The 25,034-nt window shown below is 44.7% G+C and overlaps 1 protein-coding gene across 1 annotated transcript in view; it reads left to right on the top strand.

Annotated features, from left to right (window-relative positions):
* LOC138299788 (all-trans-retinol dehydrogenase [NAD(+)] ADH4-like) overlaps window positions 1-25,034 on the top strand; it is a 195,055-nt gene that overhangs the window by 151,415 nt on the left and 18,606 nt on the right. Inside the window, exon 8 of the mRNA XM_069238346.1 lies at window positions 17,949-18,087. Coding sequence (XP_069094447.1) covers window positions 17,949-18,087 — 139 coding nt within the window. The remainder of the gene's footprint in view (window positions 1-17,948; window positions 18,088-25,034) is intronic.

Genomic DNA, 25,034 nt, shown 5'->3' with positions numbered 1-25,034 from the left:
TTTCAGTTTATGCCACACACATTTACCAACTATTGTATTTTGTAAGTGTTGAGATGGGTCTGTGCTGGGTCTTATTTCTCTGTCTCTAACAATATAAAGAGCCACCTTGAGCGACAAGTTTGTAAGCAGGCGTTGATTGACCATTACCATAGTCTGGCTAAGGCTACTTTACTGACAATCGCTTGCTGGGTAATGGTTGTTAGTCCACTATTGGTTCAGGGCATCATCACTGCAGTGTTTGTATTCCTCCTCATTGCCATCTCCTAACATCTCTTAAGGTAAAAAATAACCTACTTTCTCATGATGCCTCCATCCCACTCATCTTGTAAACAAAAATGATTTCATCACAGACATCTAGTATTCACAGCTCTGTATAGGAAAGTGCCCCCTTTGGCATGATTACCCCCTCCCACCTTTGGCCTGAGATCTGATGCTAACATAACGGAGTGTGAGCTGGGATCCTGCTAACCAGGACCCAGCACCAGTGTTCTTTCCCTAAACTGAACTATTGCTTCCACAATTGGCACACCTCTGGCATACAGCTAAGTCCCTTGTAAAAGATAACGGTGGTACCAAGGGCTCTGTGGCCAGGAAGGGTCCCTAAGGGATGTAGCATGTACTATGCCACCCTAAAGGACCCTTCACCAAACACATGCACACTGGTATTGCAGCTTGTGTGTGCTGGTAGGGGGGAAAAGGCAAAGATGACATGGCCACCCTCTCTGGGTGCCATGCCCACAAACCACTGCCTCTGGCATAGGTAAGTCACCCCACTAGCAGGCCTTATAGCCCTAAGGCAGGGTGCACTATACCACAGGTGAGGGCATAGCTGCATGAGCAATATGCTCCTACAGTGTCTAAATCCATTCTTATACATTGTAAATGCAGTGTGGCCATATTGAGTACATTGGCTGGGAGTTTGTCATTAGGAACTCCACAGCTCTATGATGGTTTCACTGAAGACTGGGAAGTTTGTTATCAAACTTCTCAACTCAATAAACCCACACTGATGGATTTATTGAAAAATGCACAAAGAGGGCATCTTAGAAATGCCCCCTGTATTTCACCCAAACCCTCTTCTGTAGGGCTGACAAGTCTGTGCCAGCCTGCCACTAACAGACTACTTTCTGACCCCATGGGATGAGAGCCATTCTGCTCTGTGGGGTCAGCAATAAAGCCTGCTCTGGGTGGATGTGCTTCACACCTTCCCCCTGTAGGAACTGCAACACTTGACGGTGAGCCTCAAAGGCTCCTGCCTCCTGTTACACTGCCCCAGGGCACTCCAGCTAGTGGAGATGGCTGTCCCCCGGTCAAGGCCCCATTTTCGCAGCAAGTCTGGTGGGAAAATAGTAAACACCAGGAGGAGTGTCCACCTGAGCTAGGACCACCCCTAGGGTGCCCAGAGCTGAGGTGAACCCCTCCTGGAAGAATCCTCCATCTTTCTTTACAGGATATTAGCCAATAGGGTTAGGAATGTGCCCCCTCTCCCCAAAGGGAGTGGGCACAGGACGTTTGTAACCACCCTCAGGAATAGTAGCCATTGGCTACTGCCCTCTGACCCCTGTAATGCCCCTAAATCTAGTATTTAGGGGCACCCCTGATCTTTGCTCTTCTGATTCCTGGTGACCTAACAAGAAGAAGAAGGACTGAAAAGCCGCACCAGCAGAGAAGACTCCAGACAACAACTGACTCGGCCCCAGCCCTACCGGCCTGTGTGCAGCTTTGAGAATCCTACGAAAAGCAGACGACTTGTCCTGCAAGACCATTGACTTCTATAAACCCTCAGAGGACTGCCTTCCTACCCATTGACCAAGATCTCCTGAGGACAGTGGCCCTGTCCACAAAGAAACCTTCAAGAAGGACTCCAGAACCAGCCCGGATCCATGAGTCCTCCCACTCTGCGCCCGATGCCTATGGCCCATCTCCGGGTGGCCCACCGGTCCAGAGAAGGTCCCCTGGTGATTCCAACCTCGCATCAACCCAGGTTGACCCCTCCTGACCAACATCACAATGCCGGTAGCCTAAATCCTGAGGCCCCCCTGACCGCGACCAGCTCTGGTGAAGATTTCCCAACACCTAAGGTTATCCCTGAACCCGCAGCCCCCTGGCTTTGGGGAACCCAACCGATGGTACAGCAACGTCCAGTGGGCTCTCTACTTACCTGTCCATCAGTTGGTTTTCTTCAGTCGACTCCCTGGGCAAAGCCTTCAGCATCTTTGTGACCCTCGGGAGTCCCTAATTGAAAAGCATTGGGAGCCCGACTCTGTGTTTGCACCTTGCACCCGGCTGCCCCTGTGCTGCTGAGAGTGTGTGTTTGGTGATGACCTGTGCCCCCCTCAATGCTGATCTAAACCCCCAGGTCTGTGCCCTGAAGTCACGGGTACTCATCTGCAAGCTGTTTCTTTCTGAGCACCCCCTGTCTCCATAGGACTACATTGAGTGCCTGACAATAACTTTGACCTCTCTACCCAACCGGCCCCATTTTGCTGGTGGTGTACTCTTGGTGTTTTCCTAAAGTTTGGTTTGTGGGCAGAAGTGATAGAGCCTGGAATAATGTCCCAATCTTCCAAGAGGAAAGGCAAGAAGACTGGGGGACCAGCTTCTGTACAGCAAAAGGCACAAGACTCCTCTTCTCAGGAAGAAGTCTTACCAACCCCAGAAGCAACTGAACCCATGGAACTGTAACCTTACCAGGGTGTGCTCTTGGGCCCAAGGGAACCCTCTAGGGACAAGCGGTGCCAGGGGCAGAGAACCTGTCCCACTCTTGAAGGCCTGCAACAGCAAGCTGCTGCACAGGAAAAGGGAGGTGTCAGTGGCTCCCACAGGATCTATTGGGAGGAGGGACTCCTGTTCACTGAGGTCGGAGACCCCAGACCTGGTGCCACCAGGAGAGTGGTAGTGCCTCAGCAGTTCAGGGAATTCATCCTCACACCTGCCCATGACATCCCCCTAGCAGGGCATCTGGGCCAAACTAAAACTTGGATTAGGCTTGTCAGCCATTTCTACTGGCCAAAAATGACACAAAAGGTGAAGGAGTTTTGCAGCTTCTATGTCACCTTCCAAACCAGTGGTAAGTAGGTGGCCACCCAAAGGCCCTCCTATTTTCACTATCGGTGGTTAAGGGTTCCCTTTGAAACGGTTGGTGTGGGCATAGTGGGTCCACTTGAAACACCCAGCACCTCAGGAAACCAATATATACTGGTAGTACTGGATTATGGTAGTATTGGTAGTACCAGGTATCCTGAAGCAATCCCCCTTAGGTCTACTACAGCCCGTGTAGCAACCAGCGCTCTCATTGGTATCTTTACCAGGGTAGTGTTTCCTAAAGAGGTAGTTTCTGACAGAGGTGCCAACTTCATGTCAGCTTACCTGAAACACATGTGGAATTAGTGTGGGGTGACCTACAAGTTCACCACACTATGCCATTCACAAACCAATAGACTTGTTGAAAGGTTCAACAAGACTTTGAAGGGCAATGATCATGGGGCTTCCTGGGAAACTCAAAAGGAGATGGGATGTCTTTTTGCCATGGTTGCTTTTTGCCTAAGGAGAGGTGCCTCAGGATGGAGTAGGGTTACCCCATTTCAACGTCTGTTTGGCCATCCTTTTATGAGACCACTTGCTCTTGAGAAGGAGGGTTGGGAGAGACCTCTCCACAAACCCAAGCAAGATGTGGTGGACTAAGTACTAGGCCTATGTTCTAGGATGGCAGAGTACATGGAGAAAGCATCCAAAAACCTTGAGGCCAGCCAACAGCTCCAGAAGCAGTGGTATGACCAAAAGGCTGCCTTGGTAGAGCTCTAAACAGGGCAGAAGGTGTAGGTTCTGGCACCTCTGGCTCCAAGGGCACTTCAGGACAGGTGGAGTGGCCCTTACCCTATCCTTGAGAAGAAAAGTAAGGTTGCCTACTTGGAAGACCTGGGCACTAGCAGGACACCCAAAAGGGTGATCCATTTGAAACACCTCAAGCTTCTTTGTAACAGGGCTGATTTAACCATTCTGATGGTTACTGATGAGGATCAGGAAGCAGAGAGTGAACCCCTCCCTGATGTCCTCTCTCACAACCCCAAAGATGGGTCATTTGATGGAGTTGTCGACTCAGACACCCTCACTGCCGAACAGCAGACTGACTGCAGGCAAGTCCTGCGGCATTATTCAGAGCTCCCCTCCTTAACCCCTGGATAGGCACACTGGTGTACCCATGATATTGACACTGGAGACAGCTTGCCTATCAAATCCAAGATCTATCTGCTGTCTAACCAAGTTAAGGAGAGCATCAAAGTTGAAGTCAACAAATACTGGATTTAGGGGTTATTGAACCCTTTGACACCCCCTCGGCTAGCCCAGTGGTCTTAGTGCCCAAGCCTCACCCCGAGGGTGGAAAGAAGGAAATGAGGTTCTGTGTGGACTACAGAGGTCTCAACTCTGTCATCAAGACAGATGTTCACACCATACCCCAGGCTGATGAGATATTAGACAAATTAGGTGCAGCAAAGCTCCTCAGTACCTTTGACTTGACTGCAGGGAACTGGCAAATTCGCATGGCACCAGGAGCAAAAGAAAAGACAGCATTCTCCACAACTGATGGGCATTATCAATTGTCTGTTATGACCTTTGGTTTAAAGAATGCCCCTGCCTCCTTCCAAAGCTTGGTGAATCAAGTCCTTACTGTCTTGGAGTCCTTAAGTGCAGCATATCTAGATGAAATTGCTGTCTTTAGCTTCTCCTGGCAGGATCACTTTGTCCACCTGGGCAAGGTTTTGCAAGCCCTGCAATCTGCAGGTCTCACTATTAACGCATCCAAATGCCAGATAGGGCAGGGCACTGTTATATACTTAGCCCACCTTGTAGGTGGAGGCCAAGTGCAACCTTTACTGCCCAAGACAACTCTAAACTGGGAAGCTCCTGCCACCCAGAATCAAGTCAGGGCATTCCTTGGCTTGAGTCATTATTACAGGATGTTTGTGAAGGGGTATGGATCCATTGTGACCCCCTTCCTCACAGAACTTACATAAAAAAAGATGCCCAATAAAGTTAATTGGACAGTTAGTTGTCAAAAGGCCTCTGACACCTTGATGGAGGCAATGTGATCAGCACCAGTTCTCAAAGCTCTAGACTACTCTAAGCAGTTTGTTGTGCAGACAGATGCCTCTGAACATGGGCTAGGATCAGTCCCGTCCCAAACCAAAGATGATGGCCATGACCAGCCGGTTGTTTTTATTAGCAGGCGGTTACTTCCCAGGCAACAGCACTGGAGTGCAATTGAGAGGGAGGTATTTGCTGTGGTTTGGTCCCTGAAGAATGTGGGACCACACCATACTTGTTTGGCTCTCGCTTCATTTATCAGACTGACCACAGACCTCTCAGATGGCTTATGAAGATGAAAGGCAAGAACACTAACATTTTGAGGTAGTCCATCTCCCTACAGGGAATGGACTTTACAGTGGAACATAGACATGGAACTGCCCATACCAATGCAGATGGACTTTCCAGGTTCTTCCACTTAGACAATGAAGACTCTCTTCCAAAACATTAGTCTCATCCTCTTTCATTTTTTAGGGAGCTGTGTGGGAAAGTGCCCCTTTTGGCATGGTTACCCCCCTGCACACACTTTTGCCTGATATCTGATGCTAATGTGACTGAATGTGTGCTAGGATCCTGCTAACCAGGCTGAGCACCAGTGTTCTTTCTCTAAACTGTTCCATTCCTTCCACAATTGGCACATCCTAGGCACACAGCTACGTCCCTTGTAAATCCTGCTACTAGAAGACGACTCATCCTGCTGGACCAATGACATCTACAAACCCCCAGAGGACTGCCTGCCAACCCAAGGACCAAGATCGCCAGAGGACACCGGCCCTGTCAACAAAGCAACCTCCAAGAAGACTCCAGAACCACCCTAGATCCGTGAGTGGTTCCCACCCTGCACCCTATACAAAGGGTGCATGTCCAGGTGGTCCACCGATCCAGAGAAGGTACCCACGGGATACTGACTTCGAGCCAACCCTGTCTTGATCCCTCCTGACCAACACGATATTGCCTGCAGCTGAAAACCTGAGGACTCCCCTGGCTGCTACCGTCTCTGGTAAAGATTTCTCGATGCCTAAAGGTACCCCTGCACCCACAGCCCCCTGGTCTTGGGGAACCCAACTGATGGTCCAGCAACATCCAGTGGGCTCTTTCCCTGTCCAGCAGTTGGTTTTCTTCAGTCGACTTCCTGGACCAAGCCTGCTTCATCTTTGTGACCTCTGTGGTTCCCTCATTGTAAAGCATTGGGCGCCCGACTATGGGGGTCATTCTGACACTGGCGGTCCATGACCGCCATGGCGGAGGGCGGCGGAAGCACCGCCAACAGGCTGGCGGTGCTTCCTGGGCGATTCTGACCGCGGCGGTAAAGCTGCGGTCAGAAAAGGGGAGCTGGCGGTTTCCCGCCGGTTTCCCGCTGGCCCAGGGTATCCGCCATGGCGGCGCTGCTTGCAGCACCGCCATGGGGATTCCGACCGCCTTCCCGCCAGCCTGTTTCTGGCGGTGTCCATCGCCAGAACCAGGATGGCGGGAACGAGTGCCGTGGGGCCCCCTAACAGGGCCCCACAAAGATTTTCACTGTCTGCTTTGCAGACAGTGAAAATCGCGACAGGTGCCACTGCACCCATCGCACCCCTGCAACTCCGCCGGCTCCATTCCGAGCCGGCTTCATTGTTGAAGGGGCTTTCCCGCTGGGCCGGCCGGAGGTCTTCTGGCGGTCGCCCGCCGGCCCAGCGGGAAAGCCAGAATGGCCGCTGCGGTCTTTTGACCGCGGAGCGGTCTTTCGGCGGGAACCGCTTGGCGGGCGCCGACCGCCGCGGTCAGAATGACCGCCTATGTGTTTGCACCCTGCACCCGGCTGAGGGTGTGTGTTTGGTGCTGACCTGCGTCCCCCCCACCACAGGTCTGTGCCCTGAAGTTGCGGGGGCTTACCTGCAAGCTGTTTCTTTCTGAGTGCCCCCTGTCTCCATAGGATTCCGTTGGGCAACCAGCACCAACTTTGCCCTCTGCACCCAGCCGGCCCTGTGTTGCTGGGGGTGCACTCTTGTTATCTTCCTGATAGTACATTCCCTCTGGGCTCTCCTCTCTTTGTACTTGTTGCAACATCATTCCTTTATCAGTTTTAGCTGAGTCCTTCTTTACTTTGAAAATACCATCCCTTTCCATATTTATCAGAAGGGTGCATAGTTCTTGATATCCTTTAGTAGACCAATTAGCGTGGCATGGTTTACAGGTATTGGCCACAGATGCTAACAGCCCATTCATAAGGGTCTGTGTGGCTAATACCTTATAGACCTCTGTTGTCCATGGCACCACTGCACTATTCTCCCATGCTTCATTGTATCTTAAAATGTAATTAACCACTGACTCACCTATCTTTTGTAATACGGCAGTAACTTGAGAAAAGTCAAAAAATGTCACTGCTGAGCCATTAATTGTGTCCATTATAGACTTTAACCAAGTAATCCCCTCTGGAGCCAGTTGACATGTCAGATACCCTAGTTAAATCCCCTTCCAGGGGTATATGAAAATAAGGGATATAACCAGGTGGTGAAGCACATGTCTGTGCAGGTGTGTTGATCCCCTCACAGTGAAAGTAGGGGGCCAGAGAGAGATGGAAAAATAGACGTTGTTTGAGGAGGTACTAAAAATGGGGTGTAGGCAGACCAGTCCCTACAGACTGGATGCTTTGTTCAGTATGGGGTGACTGCTCTCATTGCTGTCTCTACCAGAAATGCCAGAAATGCTGCCCAATGCACAATTGACCAGGAATGGTTTCAGCCCCTACACATCCCTCAACATGCAAACACACATTCTACAAAGACATCCAACTCATGCATCACAAACTGACCACAGGCAGATTGCATTGCCCCATCACCCAACACAATACCCTATATACAACACATATACACATATCCCCCACAACTACTACAGTCAAACACCTGCATTCTCACAGCCAAAATTACTCTGTCCACTCCCACTAACACAACCTGCCATCACCCACACAATACAAAACTACAGCATACATTTCTCTCAGTCTCAGCCTTCCAGATACACACTCTGCTCATACTAACCAACAACACTATCCGCTGTTTGCTCCACACAGACCACCTGTCATCATAACAATGCCCAAACCCTGCCTTCTAACACACCATCTACAAACACTCTTCCCCTCTCCTCACCAATTACACACAACCATACAATCCCCACATTTCACTCCACCACACATATTACCTCTTCCAGTCATCACAACTAATACTAACTCCCCTGACACACACCCATCACCTCTTACACACCTCATACATTCATCTCCAAAACACATCATCACCCCATCTAACACTCAAATTCCACTTACCAGCACTAGCTCACATACAAATCCCTCACCAAAAACATCTACACCAATATCCCCTCTCACTATTCCACAAAAACAATACCGACCACAAACATCAGCACATCAAAGTAACACATACTTACATTACACTTATCGTCATACCCACTCCCACCCTCAGGACTACACAAAGAATACAAATTCCATCCTATCTCCACCCCTACTTTCTCACTCTTCACAAACACCTACCACAAGCACCCCAACCCAGCAACTTTCATTCACTCGCCTCTCCTCCATTGCACAATTTAGAGCCTTACATCATGATCCACATGCTCCTCCACCACCCCTAACCCATACTCCATCCACACTAAACAAACGCAAACAAAATAAAAAACATGCCACTCATAGCAACCTCGCATCCCCTTGTCTATTACATAATAAAACTACCCTACAAAAAACAGTACACTCCTCATGTCTCTCTCAGCCACCAAGTCCACCACCCACACAGACCCAACAAAATGCCTCCTTAACCTGCTGGAAGAGGAACACTATATTGAAAAGCAAGACTATTGTGAGCCTCAAACAGTTATCACAACTAGCAACACTCCTGCTTCAAGCTCACATTATACTACTTACCCTTCTCCTAAACAAAACAACACTACCACTAACAAACCTTTTCTAAACTGCCAGCTCATAAATGCTCGATCACTCTTAAAAAACAAGCACCACATCTACGACCTGCTCACAGACACACAACCTGACTTACTATTCATAACTGAATCCTGGTTGGGAGATGACATGGCACCAGTGTTGCACGAAGCCGTTCCTCCGGGCTATCAAACCATCACTCAAAACGGTATAGGCAAGAGAGGAGGTGGACTAGCTATTATATTCAAACAGGCAATGAACCTCAGTAAAACAGACAACATCTCCATACAAGGTTGTGAAGCCCTCCTTACCAGATGCCACCCTACTCCAACTTCCTCCTGTAACTTTCTCCTCCTTTACAGACCTCCGCCTACCAACTCCACATTCCCAGATGCTTTTCTAGACACAGTCTCAAACCTTATTACACTATACTCCAATCTATGCATTCTTGGGGATCTAAACATTTGGTTTGACAAGGCCAATATGCCCCATCCAAAAGCTATCACCACTGGCCTAGTCGCATTAAACCTACATCAGACTGTACACAATCCCACGCACATCGCTGGTCATATCCTAGATGTCATTTTTGCTAAGCCTGAACTAGTTACTATTCATAGCATCACGCCAATCACTTGGTCAGACCACCATATGATACCTTTCCGACATACAACTCCACAAATCAACACACCCCACAACTACTTACATACATACACCTATCGACCATGGAGCAAACTCAATTTGGATCACTTAGAAACACAACTAACAGCAAACACAGGTCTAGATACAATTAATTCTGTGCCAAAACTTTATGAGTGGCCACAGGAAGCTTTTGATGTCCTAATACCACTCAGAAAAACTAAACACGACAAAAGAAAACCAACACCTTGGAGAAACACAGAACTTAAAAAGATAAAGCAACAAATCAGAAAGTTGCAGCGGACCTGGCTCAAAACAAACAACAGTCAAGACAAACTGCAGCTACACAAACTTAACAGGATATACAAATCATCAATCAAAAAAGCTAAAAAAAGATACTACTCAGACAGAATTCTAAATGCTCAATCTACAACCAAGGAATTTTATAAAATTTGCAATGAATTTCGAAAACCTACATGCATGGAAGGAAGTCATCCCACTACTCAAGATTTTACAAACAAATTGGCAACTCACTACACAACCAAGGCAGACACATTGGACTCCTATTTAAAATAGAAGAAAACCATCAGCACCAACCCCTTTCCTAAAATACCCTTTAAGAATAAACCAACCCAACCTCTACAGTCCTTCAAAAAAATATCCCAGGATGAATTTATGGATTTGGTCAAAGCAAGCAGACCTTCTGGTTGCCCTTCTGACCCTTGCCCACCACAAATCTTCAAGAACATTCTTCTATCTACTTCTGCTGCCACACCTGTAAGAAGAATCATCAACAACTCTTTAACTTCAGGAACTTTTCCTGTAGACCTGAAATTGCATACATACGACCTTTATTAAAGAAAACAAACCTAGACCCGCAAGACCCCAACAACTACAGACCAATCACAAATTGACCTTTCCTGGGCAAATTGATAGAAAGAGCAGCATTCGCCCAGATGTCACAATTCATTGAAGACAATTCTATACTTTCAGACTTCCAACCTGGATTCCGTCCAGGAAGAAGCACTGAATCGGCACTCATAGCAATCTGGGATGATCTTAAAAACACAGTCGACCGCAATGGAGTTGCTGCACTACTTCTCTTGGACCTCTCGGCTGCCTTTGATACGGTTGACCATGACACCCTAACTCAAAGACTCCACAAAGCCGGCATACAAGGGATTGCTCTCGACTGGATTACTTCCTATCTTCAAAAAAGATTTAATATCATCCACTCGCCCCCCTTCTCGTCCGAATCCTACCTCACAAAAGCAGGGGTCCCCCAAGGGTCAATCATCTCACCTTTGCTTTTCAACATCTACATGATATCTTTAGCAGAACTGATCAATGATTTCCATCTCACATGTTACAACTATGCAGATGACACACAAATACTACTTAAATTAGAATGTCCCAAAAACATTGAAAACTCACAAATCTTCCGTTGCCTCAGAGCCGTTGATCAGTGGATGACCTGGAGCCATGTCAAACTAAATACCTCAAAAACAGAAATACTCATATGTGGTGACTGGAAAAGTTATGACCCTCTGTGTGTCTGGCCTGACGATCTCGGACCACCTCCTCAGTTATCCAAGGAAGTTAAAAACCTAGGAATCACCATGGATTCCAAGTTAACTATGAATGCCCAAGTGGACAAATTAGCACAAACAAGCTTCATCACCTTGAAGACTTTAGGACACATCTTCCCCCACCTCGGATTTCCACACAAGGTGCAAGCTACTATCGTGCTTGTACAATCCAAACTGGATTATGCCAATGGCCTCTACCATGTATCCTCTCTATCGGTTATGAAAAAACTACAACGTATCCAGAATTCCGCAGCCAGGCTACTATTATATGTAAAGCCGCAAGCCCACATCTCCCCTGCCTTGAGAGCACTACACTGGTTACCCGTTGCCAGAAGATGCACTTTCAAGCTGCTTTGTATCACCCACAAAGCTATACATGGAACAGGACCGCTTTTTGTCAGAAAGAAAATTACCAAATGCATCCAACAAAGAAACCTCCGCTCAAGATTGGCACCCCGCCTTAGAACACCACCATACAAGAAAACGACTATAGGTGGTACATCCTTCTCCGTCCAAGCAGCCAAACTATGGAATTCATTACCCCCAACTATAAGAGCCACAGGTAACTTTCTTGTCTTCAGAAAACTACTCAAGAGTTGGCTCTTTCCTTCATAACCACCATATTCAAACAACTATGAAATGCAAATGCCTATGTTGATAAACATTTTTTCAGATTATGTGTATATTTCTATTTATTTATAGTTTCTTTAGAAAACATGTATCGCTACTATGTCATAACAATAAAATACACACACACTCTTTAAACCTGTTTGACTAAGTATTTTTTACCCATGGTTCTAATTATGTATTGTATGTGCATATGTGTGTGTATTCATGTGTGTGTGTGTGTGTGTGTGTGTATATATATATATATATATATGTATATATATATGTGTATTTATGTGTATATGTTGTTTCTGTGCTTGGCATGTTCGTGGATCATTGCATGGCTCCTGGGTGGGTTGTTATACTAGATATCTATGAATTCCTGCTCTCATCTTATCACACTTATCTACTCATCATCGTATGTCATGTCTCTATCAAACTATCCTCCATTCTCACTCTGACTCATCCCAAATCCCTTCTACTACTTTCATCTCCTAAATAACTCTGCCTAAGCTCTTCCCTCCGCTTCCACATCTAACTCACCAAACCTCACTCTACTACTGTGACCTCCCACACAACGCTACTAAATTCTCCCGCATTTATCTCACCCTGCTACTATGCTCTCCCTAACCCTTCCACATACTCTTCCCTCCTCCACCCCCCTTTACTCATCCCAAGCCTTTGGGTTGAGTAAATGAAGGATATACTCCCAATTAACACTTCTGGATTTCTTTCCTCCTCCACCCCTCCATTACTCCAGTCAATCTAACTAACAAACTCTCATATCCGCGGCTCAAATTAACTCATGATAATACTAAAACTGTACTCATTATTTCCCGATACTAATCCATCACTAATTCTTGTTGGGTTCCAGATTAGCGTGCTACTCATCAAAAAGCGCTTTGACGCCTCGTCAGGGGTAGTAAGCACTATATAAATACGATTACAATACAATACAATACAATACTTGAGAACCAGGTATTGCAATTGCTATTCGTATTCAGTCTCTGTCTTTTCCTATCTTCTTCAGCTGACATCAAAATCTCCTCCTCAGTCAATGTATTCCCAGCTACTTGTTCGCTATCTGTTCCATCACCTAGTTTGACATAAAGGCCTGGAGGCTTAGAGGCGGGAAAAATGTATTCAATTTATTTATGTCAATGTGCACCTGTCTGTGTGTCCAAATGCACAACAGAGTGGAGCCCTTCTAGAAGTAGGCATTTGGTATTGCTTTAACCCTGTCTACCTCAGCTGCTGTAAAGCCACAGTGTTTGCACATTGACAGAAAATGCTGCTCAGTTTTCACAGTTAATTTATTCTAATAAACATTGGCTATATGTTGTTGGCCAATTCTTCCCTAGTTCTAGTTCCTTTTTGTTGGGTGTTGTGCAATCACTGCTCACCACTGATACTGCAGAACAGTCCCTGGACTTTGTAGGGGCATTCCCCTGGCCTTTAATTTTTGAAAGAAGAGCTCTCTTTGTAGTGGTTGAAAGCCACTGCTGAGTGCCATGATGGGTCACCCCGTAATTCTATAGTCTCTGCCAAGTTTTTAATATCATGTATCTCAGGAGAGCCAAATCTAGGCCATTTCTCATTCCCAGCCCATGTCCATACCAGCGCGGAAAATGGGCTTACATATTCTAGACAGTATGTCTTCTCAACAACCTGAGCTGCAGGGCTATCTGGTGGTAATTTAAAACCTTTCTCTCCTGCCAGCTGTTTAAACAGTCATTTAGCCTTTTCCTGCATACAAGGGCTAACTACCTTCTTGTTTCCTTTAGTAATACAATTGCCTATTGTGTCCTTTATACCTTTAAAAATAAAACACACAATTGTATCCTGCAAGAAAATTTTGTAAGGCAATGGAAAGAGAGAGAAAGAGAGAGAGAGAGAGAGAAAGAGAAAAAAAACAAACCTCAACAGCTGTTGACAACTCAGAAACAACACGCATTATCATCAGTCAATATGTAATTCAAATACAGTTATTGATCAACAACCAATTTCCTTTGTGGACATAGCAAAACCATTTTTTTCTGCTCTGGCGTAACGCACCAGTCAGATGCTCCTCCCACCGTACTCAGAATGGATGCTCTCCTAACGTTTCCAAATATCCTCTGGCACAGGTTCTCCTGCATGGGTTACAACCCCGGAAGAGATCAGCCACTGCTAATCAGTTATTGGCACAGGGTAAACTTATAAATCCCCTCTGGCACAGGCTTGCCTGCATGGATTACAATTTTCTGAAAAAATCAGCCACTACCAATTAATTATTGGCACAGAGTAAACTCGTAGCTCACACCTCAGTCCCCTGGTTCACTGCCAGAGAGGAGGAGTTTACCCCTCACTCCCCTGGTTAATTGCCAGATTGGAAGGAAAAAAAATCCTGTTTTACTCTATGCATTGGAAGGCCACAGCAGCAAAAGTACTCACCACACACTGGTGTGATATTCCATGCATCTGAGTCACAATGCATCATCTGTTGGGGAAAACTGTTAACAACCCTTCCCACAGAGATGGAAGAAAACACTAGACACAGCAGCTGCGCTGGAACAGACAAAATGTATTTGCAAGTATCAAGGCTTGCTGGCCAGCAAGGGAGAAGGCAGTGGGGACAATGATGCTCTAAGACTCCTTCTCCTGAGCGCGGATTGCAGCCTTTTTATGCTTGTACAAAAAGCAGAATCATCAGAATGCAAAAAAGGCTCAGTGCATGGGCAAACATATAGAATTTGTAGGTGAAGCAAAAATGAGCACAAGGCACAGTGCCAAATATAACATATAGAAATGCTGTACAAGCAAAACATAGGACACAGGTGTACAGTGTACCCATCTAAAGGAAACTCTGACCTTGCTTGTGGATTGTCTGGAGACAGGAAGACAGGAAGACCTGGGTCTTGGAGTGGTTTGTGTGCGCAACTGTTGGAGGTGTCAGAGAGTTCAGTGTGTGGGCCTAAGTTAGGTTGGAGGTGCATACATATGAATATATATATATTAATGTTCTTTTTTTTTTCTCAGAACAGCGGCTGCCACCAATCAAAAGTGGTGTGCAGGGGGGTGGGGATAAAAATAAAAACAAAATGTACCTGCTGCTCCGGTCCCAGCACAGGCTACCTCGGTACTCCTTGCCTCCTAGCAGTCACTAAGGCACAAAGCACATGCTCCCAATCCAGGCAGTGCTCTCATGCTATACCAACCATGAAAGTAGTGCCGGGATTGGGCTGAGCGGGCTGGTCTGACACTCGCTCAGGCACAGGGAGCCTGTGCCATTTCACTATCTAGCTGTGCAACATAGCTGGGGTGGAGAAATGTAAGTGCGCATGTCGGTTTGGCTGGCCTAATATGGCCGGCCAAACCAACAAGCACACTTCACAGTGCCCATCACTCCTCCTCCCTATAGCCCGGCCCCACCTTGCCCTAGATTTCATGGTAAATTATGTATATGTTCACCTGTAGAATTCTCGAAAGGTTTAAAGGAGTATGCCCGGAAACATGTGATTGTCACAAATTTACCGGCATACCCCCTGGGAACCCTGGTGAATTCCAAAAAGTCAGAAATGAATACCCAAGCAAGATTACGAACGTGTGGGCGAACATTTTCAATTAGTTCTGTAAATCGACCCTACAGTCGTGTGGCAGGATAGGAATGCTTTCAAGCACTGTAGCAGATTTTGTGGTGTTACATTATATCATAGACTGCAACACGGTTCTCTAAATCCTGTGACTTATTAGCGCATGTGGCAAACACATACTTTAAAATTTACTTTTATGCTGCAGTCTTTAAAGACAATTTTGATGGACGTTAATGTAAAACTTGTACCTGAATCTGTTCATCTACTTAGATGATAGCAGTTTCACCGATAGGTCTAGCTTGTAATCCAGATGCTGACATCTAATAAACCTCAGTAGCCTGCAATGGAATGCTCTAAGATCAGTGAAGGAAATGAGGTGGGTCCAGCCAGATCCCAGATGCAGCAGGTATTACTGAACCAGATTCTAGTAAGCCCCAGAGTAACATGCTGGAGTTATCTCGGTGTAATTGGCAGACACTGTGACACATTCAGCAGCACTGTATGCTGTCTGCTTTCTATTTAGAGCAGCAACCTATATGGGGTGAGGAGGGTTTCTTATTTTCTCTTTCAGCTGGCCCAACACAGAGGCCTCACAAAAAGAGCAATTAGGGCTCCTTTTGTTGGAGTCTCATCCCGGCTCAAAGCTTACTGGTGCCTAACACCTTGATGCCAGTGGAATGGAAGGAAACAAAGGTTCTCTACTTGTTATCACTTCAGAAGTGCTTAAGAGAAACTATGATTTGGAGGTAGACAAGTTCAACCCCAGCATGTAAGAGATATTCATGCACTGTAAGAATGTTAGATGTATCCGTATGGATGCATAACTATAGTAATAACAATTTAAATATATAAATACGTTTTTAATTGCTTTTATAGCACCGCTAATCCCTAAGTAGGGTGTCAGAGTGCTTTACCTCACACACACACATTATGCAGAGCCAATTGAATTATACAAATGTGTAAATCAACGTACAGGAAATGTTAGATAAAGTCTTAAAGTGTAAGGGTCACATTTCAACACAGTCAAAGGCATTTTAAGTTAAGAATGCCTTGGCTAGCGAAACACATTGTCAGGATTTATGACATAGAGTAGAAAATGGGGTTGTCTGTACAAATTAGAATTTATTACTATCTAGATTAACTCTTTTCAGCAACCTTAAATTAACGAAATATTATGGAAAAACTATGGGGGTGATTACGACCGCCAGGGGTAATGTGGCGTCCGTACCGCCAACAGGCTGGCGGTACGGAGACCCGTATTACGACCGCGGCGGTAGCGCCGCGGTCGCACCGCCGGGGACGGCGGTTTCCCGCCGTTTTAGCCCCGGCGGTGATAATCCGCCAGGGCAGCGCTGCCCTGGGGATTATGACTCCCCTACCGCAAGCCTGTTTCTGCTGGTTTGCACCGCCAGGAAGAGGCTGGCAGTAATGGGAGTCCTGGGGCCCCTGGGGGCCCCTGCACTGCCCATGCCACTGGCATGGGCAGTGCAGGGGCCCCCTAACAGGGCCCCGTGCAGCTTTTCACTGTCTGCATAGCAGACAGTGAAAAGCGCGACGGGTGCTACTGCACCCGTCGCACGGCCGCAACACCGCCGGCTCCATTAGGAGCCGGCTCCTATGTTGCGGCCGCATCCCCGCTGGGCCGGCGGGCGTAAACTAGGTTTGCGCCCGCCGGCCCAGCGGGGATGTTGTAATGGGGTCCGCGGGAGTGCAGCCGCATTGGCGGCCGCACGGCGGTTACCGCCGCCCGCCAAGCTTGTAATGACCCCCTTTATCTTCTAAACATATGCCGTGCAGTTTGCATGCAGATCTTTGATGACGCTTCATAGCTCTGTGCTGTTGTAAAAGATTGTAACTTATAACATACAAGTAACAAAAAGATCTCTGTGAAAAAAGCAGTAACCGACTGAGCTATCTACATGAAGTCCAGATATATGATATGCATGTTACCTGTGCTTTGCACCAGCCCATTAACCCTCTATTCTACTTTATGGTGGCTCAAAGATGTGGATAGACAAAACACATTTTTTAAGCAAGTGCATTAACCACCAAGGTTATCTTACCATTATTGTTATTATTATCCTGCTGAGCACATAAAGATCCGTGCAGCAAGTTTCTTAACCATTAAGATATTTTAAAATGCTCCCTGTCTGTGACCAATGAAATAAGCCACAACAGATTTCTGTCACATTTATCCTTGTTGCCAATTTCTTTGCGGCAGAGTTTAAAAAAAAATGCGGGTTGATTCAGATTCTCCTTTCAGACTGTTTCTGCTGGCAACACCTTGACTCCCAAATTAATGCTTTCCGACTTAAATGTTTTCCATTTTCAGCATCGTATATGGCTATAAAAAAAAACTACAGTAAGCAACAATATAGAAACTAAACGTAAGAATCAAATGCAGAGCAAACAGTAGATGTGGTGCTAAGTATTAAATATAGTTAACTATTGTTTGTGCTAAACAGGAATGAGCATGATGGATAGGTGAATAAGGCGGAACCAACTTAGTAATGTATTTTTTTCATATTATTGTTTTCATCACAGGCTGGAAGAGTAAAACCTATGTGCCAAAACTGGTAGCAGATTATTTGGCCAAAAAATTTGACTTGGATGGCCTGATCACCTTCACTTTACCTTTTGATAAAATCAACGAATCTTTCACCCTTATGCGTGAGGGTAAAAGGTGAGTTCTTCCTTGTCTGTGCCCACTAAGTACTGACACCTAACGTTGGCCACTGTCTGCATTTGTTTCGGAACTTTGACCTAAAGATATATTGCAAGACATTTATTTAGTATGCTGACTGTGATGTTCTTGATAACGATATGTTACAATCAGTGCTTTAAATGGAAAAATAGAAGTGCAGGTACTCTGTAATAGAGTACCTGCTTGTTTCTGAGAAGTGCCGGTACTCTCCAATTAAAAGTATTACGTTTTTCCTGAGATATGCCGGTACTCTCCCTCTCAAAATAAAAAAGTGCCGGTACTCAGTACCGGAGAGTACCGGCCCATTTAAAGCACTGGTTACAATGAGTGTGCAGCCTAAGTGCATCATATCGGTAGGTAAATAACACCAGTTGACACTTGTTAGTGATTTATGAGATAAAGTACCCACTGCTGTACATTAAACAGATATTTCAAACCACCATATAAGAAATGAGGCAGAAGATTGAGTTCCTGTATAAGGACATGAAACTACAAGGTGATTCGAAACACCCTTAAAATGTACAGAAGAGGATATTTTATTCCTTATACAGTCTCCCTTCCCACAAACCGCTTAAATCCTTGGTTACTTGTTCTTTAATGTTCTTTGCGGACAAGAAAAATAAACTCATAATCTGTGTTGTGAAATTAAACACAAAAAAACTATAATTTTTGCACAAATATATTGGAATCATTGTAGTCATGCTCAAAAGGGTGTGAATTGTTTAGAATCATGCAGATTCTAGCTTTCTTGCTGTGACTTGCAGCAAAAAAAAACTGTTCCCATACATATAATTTTTTTTGCTGATTAATATCAGGGTTTCCTAGTGAAAACTGCAGCTGCAATTATGCTCAATGATCTGACTTTCAGCCAGGCTGCTGGCCCTGGTAGCAGGCATTGTGATATCAGAATCCAACTGTGGTAAGTTATTGAAGCTAAGAAACTATGTAGTTTAGTTATTACAGGTGACTAAAGATGTCACAAGGTTCATGTAATAAGGAAATTAGAGACAGGCCTTTAGATGGGGATTCTGGGCTCCCATGTAAAAATAAGGTTCTAAATTCACTATCCAAAGTATTTCATTGTTTAAAAGACAAGCCCTACATCCTAACCAATCTCAGCTTGGTTTCCACCTAGGCTACCAGTAATGAGAAATGGAATGTCTTGCGTTAGAAATCAGTCCCTCTTCCCCTTGCAATTAGTATTGTGGATGCATTTATGGAGCCATCCCATTGACTCTGGATGCATGCACATCATGGAGCTTCTGGATGTTGAAGAGGCAGTTTCAGAACAAGTAACAGAAATGAGAATTGGCGCAAAAGTGCCCTGTTCGCATATCCTGTGACAGTGTCATTATTGTGGCAGTGGTGAATAGAAGCACAAGAACATGGTCCATGTACCTCCTCTTGGTGTCGTCATAGTGAACATTTCAATGGCCCCATGAATATTAAAATAACTGAGAATCTAGAATACCACATTCATGTTCTTGGGTACATCTGGTGCGTCCAAATGAAGTTCACTTATCATTTTGAGAAAAAGAAGTTGAATTAAATAAAGTGCTTACTCAAGTTTGAAGATGGTGATAAGAAGCAGTCTTGGCCTGAAAAGCTGGAATCACATTGGAGGTCATTATGAGCCCGGCGGTTGGTGTAATAGTGGAGGTATTACCGCCAAGAGGCTGGCGGTACATACCTCCCCTATTATGACATTGGCGGTTCGGCCAAAGCCAAACCACCAAGTCAACACACCGCCTGCCACGGCGGTAATGACCACTGGGCTGGAGACTCCACCCATTGCATTTTGACCCCACCCACCGCCATGGTTTCCATGGTTTCTGTACCGCCACGAAAACCATGGCAGTAGGCACTATCAGTGCCAGGAAATTCTTCCCTGGCACTGATAGGGGTCTCCCCTGCCCCCCTGCCCCCCTTCCCCTCCCTAGAGTCCACTATAATACCAGCACAAAAAAGTCCCCAAAAATACATTACAAACATTCAAAGACCGCTTGCCACCCTGTAGTGCTGAGAGCAGTGGCTGGGTTTGTCAACTGTCTTCAATGAAGGCAGTAATTAATTCGGCAGGCACCCAAAGGAAGCACATGAGAGGAAGAAAGCAGGAGGCTTAGCCAGAGGGAGTCTAGAGAAGCAGGATGAGTGAGTGATGAGAGCTGGAAACAGGAATTATGTGTATGACACAGAAAGATGGGACAGGGACAAGGAAGTAGGGTCTGTGATGTCTTCCAAATGAAGCATTAAAAAAGTAAATGACCAAGATCACTGCAGGAGGTCCTTATAGCGATTGTGCATTTGGAGAAGAAAAAGCACACTCTTTTCTGATTGGCCTTCTGAACTTTTCTGAGTGTCACTACAGCAAACACTTTCGGATGTAGCTTTGTGTATATTTGTCTTACTATGTTTTGATCCTCCCAGAGACAATTAATTTTCATCATGGACAATGACCATTATCTCCTCCGTACTTGTACTGTACTCCTGACTATGATTAATAAAATGTATGTAATGAGAAAAGAAAACTAAAAGGCGACAAAAAGGCACAGGAGTTGATTGTGAGCGCAGCTACGACTAAGGAGTTTGAGCTGGATGTCCTTTTTGAGAAGGAAGCTAACGTGTTTTACATATGGTTGGTCTCTGTAGTTGCTCATTGAGGAAAAACATAAACTATAATGCAGCCCAGGGTAAATGCCAGTAACTGAGATTATTTTAGGCACTCCATCAATATAATTTAGACTTTTCTCTAAAAGTGAAGTAGTGCCAGGAAATTTCTAGGCGTGGGAGTGTGTATTTACAAGAGTTGCATAGTAAAATGTAAAAAAAATGCAAAAGGAGCTTGGCCAAAATGTCAATATGGGATGAAAAGAGCCTGCCTCGCCTTTTCCATACGTTCCCATTAGCATCAACTTAGTTATGTGCATGTGTCCAAGTTACCTACAGTTTTAACACTATCACAGTATTGTCTTGTACATCAAAGAAAACTGTGGTGCATGCAAGAAAAGACCAAAAAGGGGCTATTGATCCACTAGCACGAGGACAAGTTGGTCTGACTCCGTTTGACATCACACCAGAAAGAGGACTGAGATGGCGACCTGCAGAGCCCTACTAAAACAGCAGAGCTTCAACAAATCAAGTGTTTGCAAGCCAACCAGTAATTTATTTTCAATAATCAATCCACTGGTATCATATTGTATTGGTGAGCTTGGCAAGGCCAGGAAATCACAGCACAACCATTGCTGCAGGTTGATAGTTCCACAGAAGATAGGTGACAAATTCAAACCCGCTGCGGAAATTGTTTGCTGCCTACAGGAGGGTAATTATACAGGAAACTCCAATCTATAGACACTTAGAGAAAATGACAGAGTATTCCCTGTGCATGAAAGCAATGCAAAATCAAAAAAGCCTTCCCAAAGGCATATGCTCCTAACTTGCCATCTAAAAACCAGAATACCCAGGTAGGTAGTTGGGACAATGTAGGCCCCTAAATACACTGTCCAATGACTGGAATAATTACCGCTTTTAGTTACAAGTCTGCTAATAATTACACATGAAATCCAAAGAAAGAAGCTAAACAATGTAATTGACATGCTAGTATGTACACACATACAACCAGAATCTGAATCATTAATAAGTAGATATACTGTCACAAACCATTTAGTAATGACTGGTGTCTTCCCTATCCAGAAGCACACACAATTCCCTTCCTTCTGATCATGACCACTGATGCTCTGGATTACACAGTAAACTATGGGCCTGATTACAACTTTGGCGGAGGGGGTTAATCCGTCCCAAATGTGACGGATATCCCGCTCACCGTATTACAAGTTCCATAGGATATAATGGACTCGTAATACGGCAGGCGGGATATCCGTCACATTTGGGACGGATTATCCCCCTTCGCCAAAGTTGTAATCAGGCCCTATGTCTTTAAAGCGCAGGATAAAAAATGCTAACGAAACCAACAGAATGGGTCAGAGTAGGCTACAGTTCTCTGAAAAGCTTCATTTGTTTATGTAGGACTTTTTCTATACAAACCATGAACAAAAAATAATTATAATAATAAACCTCACAAATTGATTCCTCTTTGCTATATTTGAGAATACTTTGAAACAACTCTAAAAAAGGTTTATCTTACCATCTTCGGCCTGAACATATGTCTAATTGTGAAATAAAAAGCTAGAAAAAGATAACTATACCTTATCCTAAAAGAGAAGGTGGAAGAGAGGTTAGACGTGTAGAAAAGTGAGAACATGAAAAATAACAATAAAGTGAAAAAACACTTAGGAAACATGTCAAAAGCAATAAAGTCCCAAAAATGTGCCCAAATTAATCAGCGTATTACATATTATTCCAGATATTTAAATGAAGTCAGAACCAAGAAATAATGAGAGAATGGGTGTGAAACAGAGAGACAAAAAGAGGCAGAGGAAAAAATTGCTGTGAGGGGGCGATTCAAAGGTCATGTGAAAAGGGTGTTGTGCACAGAGGGTGCTCCTCACCTGAGATGAGTTAGGCTGTGGCCAAACCATATCATCAACTCCTGTTGGACACAGCCAAAAGCCGTGCACTGCAGGTTTTGGCCATCTGCAGCATGTTGGTTGTAGGCCCCACAATCAATGCACATTGCATACAAAGTCTGTGCATACTGTGGGTTGAGAATAAAGTGTACTATAAAAAGGACCGAGAAATTCAGTGAAAAAACAATTAAAAACTAAATTATGGTTCTGACTCAAAGGTGTAAAATCACTGAAATTCTCACAAGTTATAGTTTGCAGCACACATACAACACTCACCATCAATTATGGTGCTTGCCATGCATAAAATAACTGTTTGCCAATGACACTAGAAAAAAAGTAGTTGAGCAAGAGTTAAATATGCAGGCAACATGAGACATGTTGTGGTTTGTGCACTTGAGCCAGAGAAGGCTTAAAGCTTAGTTAAAGTTAGGAAAACTTATTTTTCTTATACAAACCAAGTTTAAACTACACAAACTTTAAAAATTCTAAAGTTATAGTTATAACTTTCATTTAAAATGTATCCACCACCTTAAATTATTTTAAGTAACGGACCTTGTTACAGACTCTTTTCAGCTTGCGGAGTGGAGTGGAGTGGAGTAATGTATTGTGTACTAAAGTGTCATGGAATGGAGTGGCGTTTTGTAGAATATAGTGGTGTGGAGTACATTAGAGAAAATTGGTGAAGTGCACAGTCAAGAAAAGTATTATAAATTGGAGTACTGTATTGTACAGTAGAGTGTAGTGGGGGTGTCGTACAGTATTGGAAAGTGATGTAGACTACAATAGAGTAGAGTGGCCTACAGCCTCGTAGATTTTTGTACAGTGGAGTGGCGTACAGTTCAATTTTGTAGAATGTGGTAGAATGGATTGGCATATAGTGTTATAAAGTACAATGGCATTGAGTGGTGTAGAGTGGCTTAAAGTGGAGTAGAGTGGAGTACTATGTCAGAGTAGAGTGGAGTTTAGTTGGGTGCACTGGCATACAAAGAGTTACGTAAAGTGTTGTGTAGCGGAATAGAGTATCATAGAGTACAGTGGAGTAGAGTGTTGTACAGTGGCATAAAGTATAATACAGTGGTGTACAGTTGAGTGAAGGGGTATAGACAGGAGTAAAGTGTTGGAGAGTGGCATACAGTGTAGTAGATTGTTGTAGAGTGGAGTTGCATAAAGTAAAGTAGTGTGTGAATCAGTGGTGCTGCATGGAGTGAATTGTTGTATAGTAGCATAGAGGGAGGTAAAGTCTCATGTAGTGAGGTAGAGTCAAGTGGAGTGGTGTAACTTAGTGTAGAGTAAAGTGTAATAGAGTGTATTGGTGTGTCATAGAGTAGAGTTGCATGGAGTGGCGTGTCCTCGAGAAGCATAGGTTGTAAATTGTTATAAATTATAGTGGGGTCACGTACAGTAGAATGGAGTGCTGTGCTGTATAGAAATGTTTTGTGTATTTGAACAGTGTTTTACATTAAAGTGTACAGGCATAGAATGGAGTATAGATTTGGACAGTGGAGTGTACAGGGTTAGAATGGAGCAGAATGTCGTAGAGTGCCATGAAGTGTGGTAGACTTTTATGAAGTGAAGTTATATAGAGTGGAGGAGAGTGTCATACAATGGAGTGATGTAGAATGGAGTGGTGTATACTGTACTGTCGTAGAGTGGATTATCATAAAGTAGATTAGCATGCAGTGGAATAGCGTACAGTGGGATACTGTACAGTGGAGTGTAGAAGAGTGGGTTGGCATAGAGTGGAATAACGTGGAGTCGTATACGTTGGGTTGGTGTAGAGTGGAGTAGGGTACAGTGGATTAGCCTAAAGTGGGATGGCATACATTAAAGTGGTTTAGCATAGAGATGAGGAAACTGTTATAAACAAGAGTAGCGTCTCACACAGTAGAGTGGAGTGCTGTGTCATACAGTGTTGGAAACTGTCGTAAGGTGGAGTACAGTGTTGTACAATAGAGTGTATGGGCACAGAGTTTAGTGCAAATTTGGACAGTGGAGTGTATGGGGATAGAGTAGAGTAGAGTCTATTAGAGTGTCATAGAGTGTATAGAGAGGCATACAGTTTTGAAGAGTTGAGTTATATAGAATGGAGGAGAGTACACTGGGGTGACATAGAGTAGAGTAGCTGATAGTGAAGTGACATAAAGTGGAATAGCATAGAGTGCAGAAGCGTAGACCGGAGTGGCATACAGTGGAGAGGCATAGAGTGTAACAGCGTATAGTGTAGTAGGGTACAGTGGAGTGGCATAAAGTGTATTAAAACAGTGGACGTTTGAGAGCTCCATTGAAGACAATTGAGTAGCTTCTGGCTTATAATGGCTGGTATAAGCCTAGAGCTCCAACATTGCGATGTTTTTTCCTGTTTCTCCCTTTTTAATTTAGAACATTCTACTCTCAGTGGGTGGA

Source organism: Pleurodeles waltl, chromosome 1_2 (genome assembly GCF_031143425.1).
Source record: "Pleurodeles waltl isolate 20211129_DDA chromosome 1_2, aPleWal1.hap1.20221129, whole genome shotgun sequence".
Lineage (NCBI taxonomy): Eukaryota > Metazoa > Chordata > Amphibia > Caudata > Salamandridae > Pleurodeles > Pleurodeles waltl.
Note: the sequence above shows the minus strand (reverse complement) of the source record. Positions and strands in the feature narration are given on the sequence as shown.